The following is a 2685-nucleotide window of genomic DNA, read 5'->3' as shown; positions in this document are numbered from 1 at the left end:
TGGAGTCACTTTTGATTTATCGTATGGTTTTCTCCCATAAAGTGCTGGTAAAGAAAGCCTTATCTTATAGTCCTCCCAGCTACTCAGGTCAGGGCTACGATTGGCCTAAATTATGGTCACTTTAAATGCTCAAGCCAGAGATACTCCTGTCTGTCCTTGGTTTATGGCTGTTTTAGTTGCACAGGACAGAGATATTTCTGTGGCATTTCTCTATCCATTGTACAAGTAAGATAAGCACCTCCATTATGTATTCAAGTCTTCATTATGTATTCCTCTCCCATAGACCCTCCTGATCTCTAGGACTCCCTAAACCTGCCTAATGAAGGTAGCTAGCTAACCCTTTCACAAGTCTGTATGTCACACTGTAACGCATTTAGTTCACATTCGTATCAGTGGCGTTCATGCTTCCTTTTACATTTTAAGTGGCTACGGCAAACACATCCTTCACCAGGTTATCCCCCTGCATCTTACAGAACATCACTGAGTCTGACAACATCTTCCGGACTGAAGAAACTGGAGGCCCCATTAAGGTTTCTAGCAGCAACTATAGTTAGGAGGCTGTAGAGGGTAGCTCAGAGTAGAGCTTCCGTGGAAAGGATGCTAAATTGAAACCAGCCCAGAATGTCCTGTCATTTGCCTGTGAGGACCTGCCTAGAGGCCTTTGTCCTTCACACGGTATGCTCGTTGTGTTTCCAACACTCATGGTACTTGATGGCCTGTGTCTCACATCTGCTTTATTTTACAGGCAGTGACTGTCTATGAATGTTTGTCTGAGTGGGGCCAGATTCTCTGTGCCATCTGCCCCAACCCCAGGCTGGTCATCACGGGTGGAACAAGCACAGTTGTGTGTGTGTGGGACATGGGCACCTCAAAAGAAAAGGCCAAGACCCTCACTCTCAAACAGGTAACAGTATAGGTGAAAGACACCCCCATCTCAGCTGCCCACGCTCTAGCAAGCATGACAAACTCTGGCCCGCAGGCCGCATGCGGCCCATGATGAATATTTTTGCGGCCCAGTCAATATAATGGTATGTAAGAAACGTTTTAATAAAAATTTCATAACGTAATTTTTACAATATCCTGTTATACATAATTATTAATAATGAACTACAACGTTTGCTAATGACTGATTACTATAATCGTGTTGCATTCATTTCCTTTATGCGCCTTACGCACAAGCGCACCATTTCTCTCCACTAATACTAGCAGCGAATATTTTAGCAGCTTATTGCCACATCATTAGTCTTGAATTGACTTGTTTGGTGTGCGCAACAGGAAATATTTCACTTTCGGAGAATAAGAAAAATAGGTTTATTTGCGTTACGTTATTAGTTTGTGCAGTTATTCAGTGTCTGGTAAGTTAATGTTTAAGAAAAAATTAATTTTTATTAAAATGTTCTATTATGTTAACAATTACTCTTTATTTCAGCCTTTTGTATTCAGCATGTCTCTATCAAAATAAACCTACATTTCTATGAAAATTGAAGCTTTTGTTTTTTTGCGGCCCACGTAAACTTAAACCTTCTTTATTTGGCCTGTGTTAGCCTTTGAATTTGACATGCTTGCTCTAGAGAAACTAAAACTTCCTTAGTTTTAAGGCGCTTCCAACATAATGGACAGAACCAAAAAAATATATGTTCTTTTTCTAGAAATGGGTCTAAAAAGTAAAGGAAATGAAATCAGAAATACTATTTCTAAAAATTATCTATGAAGGTCTTTTTTAAAAGATCTGAGGCATGCTGTCTTTAGGTAGTATATTTTAGAATAAACTTAAGTAACATATTTCTCAAAAGTTATATGTAAATTGAAATTTTACAAACCAGATTATATTAGTGCTACTGATTCAGTATTACTTTCCTTTCTGGGCGATTTTCGTTCAGTTGGACCATTAAATCTTTGATTCCTTTGTCTTTCTCTTTCCTCATTTATTGTATCCCTAAAGATATAACAAACTCCTGAACATATTCAGTAGATCCATTGATGATGATATTAACAAGTATTTTTTATAACTTCTTAAGTACTGACTATCCTAAATTTCTTACATTCTTAAAGCAAGAATCCTTTTATGATTAAGCAATCATCTTTTAGCATTTGATTTGTGAGTTATCACACAGTTGTTGTTTTTTAGTGTAGTATACATCTAAGTATTTTTATGATACAAATTTGAAAATTAGAGTAACAGTATCTTCCATTTATTGAGGACCTACTATGTTTAGGGAAGTGTGCTGAATGTTTAAAAAATGTAAAACATCAGTTCTCACAGTTCTACAAGGTAGTTATTAGCTCTCATTACACCTGAAAAACCACGGCTTAGAGACACATAGCCAAGTCACTCTCAGTGGTAAAGCCAGGATGTAAAGTTCTCCGTGACTCCAAAACTTATTTTAAAGCCGAACTCAAACAAAATATGTATGGAAAGAATTGAACTCCTTGTACTTATATTCCAACAACCATCTATATGGCCAGAACTTCCTTGGCTGCTGAGTCTGAAGGTAAGCCATGTAAGGGATGCAGTCTTGACATGAGCAGACAGAGAGAGGCTGACAGTGTAGTTTGCTGATCCAGATGCCTGCTTACAATTTTTTCCATCTAGAAAGTGAGCTTTGGAGCTACTAGGCCAGTAACCCTCAGTAGAAAGTGCTTCTTATTTAAAACAGCCTCCTGGGTTTAATAAGCATATCATAA

The 2685-nt window shown here is 37.9% G+C and overlaps 1 protein-coding gene across 11 annotated transcripts in view; it reads left to right on the top strand.

The window, feature by feature from the left end:
- WDFY3 (WD repeat and FYVE domain containing 3) overlaps nucleotides 1-2685 on the top strand; it is a 246985-nt gene that overhangs the window by 229563 nt on the left and 14737 nt on the right. For 10 of the 11 annotated variants that reach the window (XM_023750385.1, XM_023750389.1, XM_023750388.1 and 7 more), the window contains one exon: nucleotides 746-904. In XM_023750385.1, the coding sequence (XP_023606153.1) occupies nucleotides 746-904 (159 nt within the window). Of the gene's footprint in view, nucleotides 1-745; nucleotides 1029-2685 lie in introns of all 11 variants that reach the window. The other variant, XR_002828161.1, reaches the window with a different exon arrangement.

The sequence above is a fragment of the Myotis lucifugus genome, unplaced genomic scaffold (assembly GCF_000147115.1).
Source record: "Myotis lucifugus unplaced genomic scaffold, Myoluc2.0 scaffold_12, whole genome shotgun sequence".
NCBI classification, from domain to species: Eukaryota; Metazoa; Chordata; class Mammalia; order Chiroptera; family Vespertilionidae; genus Myotis; species Myotis lucifugus.
The sequence above is the reverse complement of the archived record's forward strand: the minus strand, read 5'-3'. Positions and strand labels throughout refer to the sequence as shown.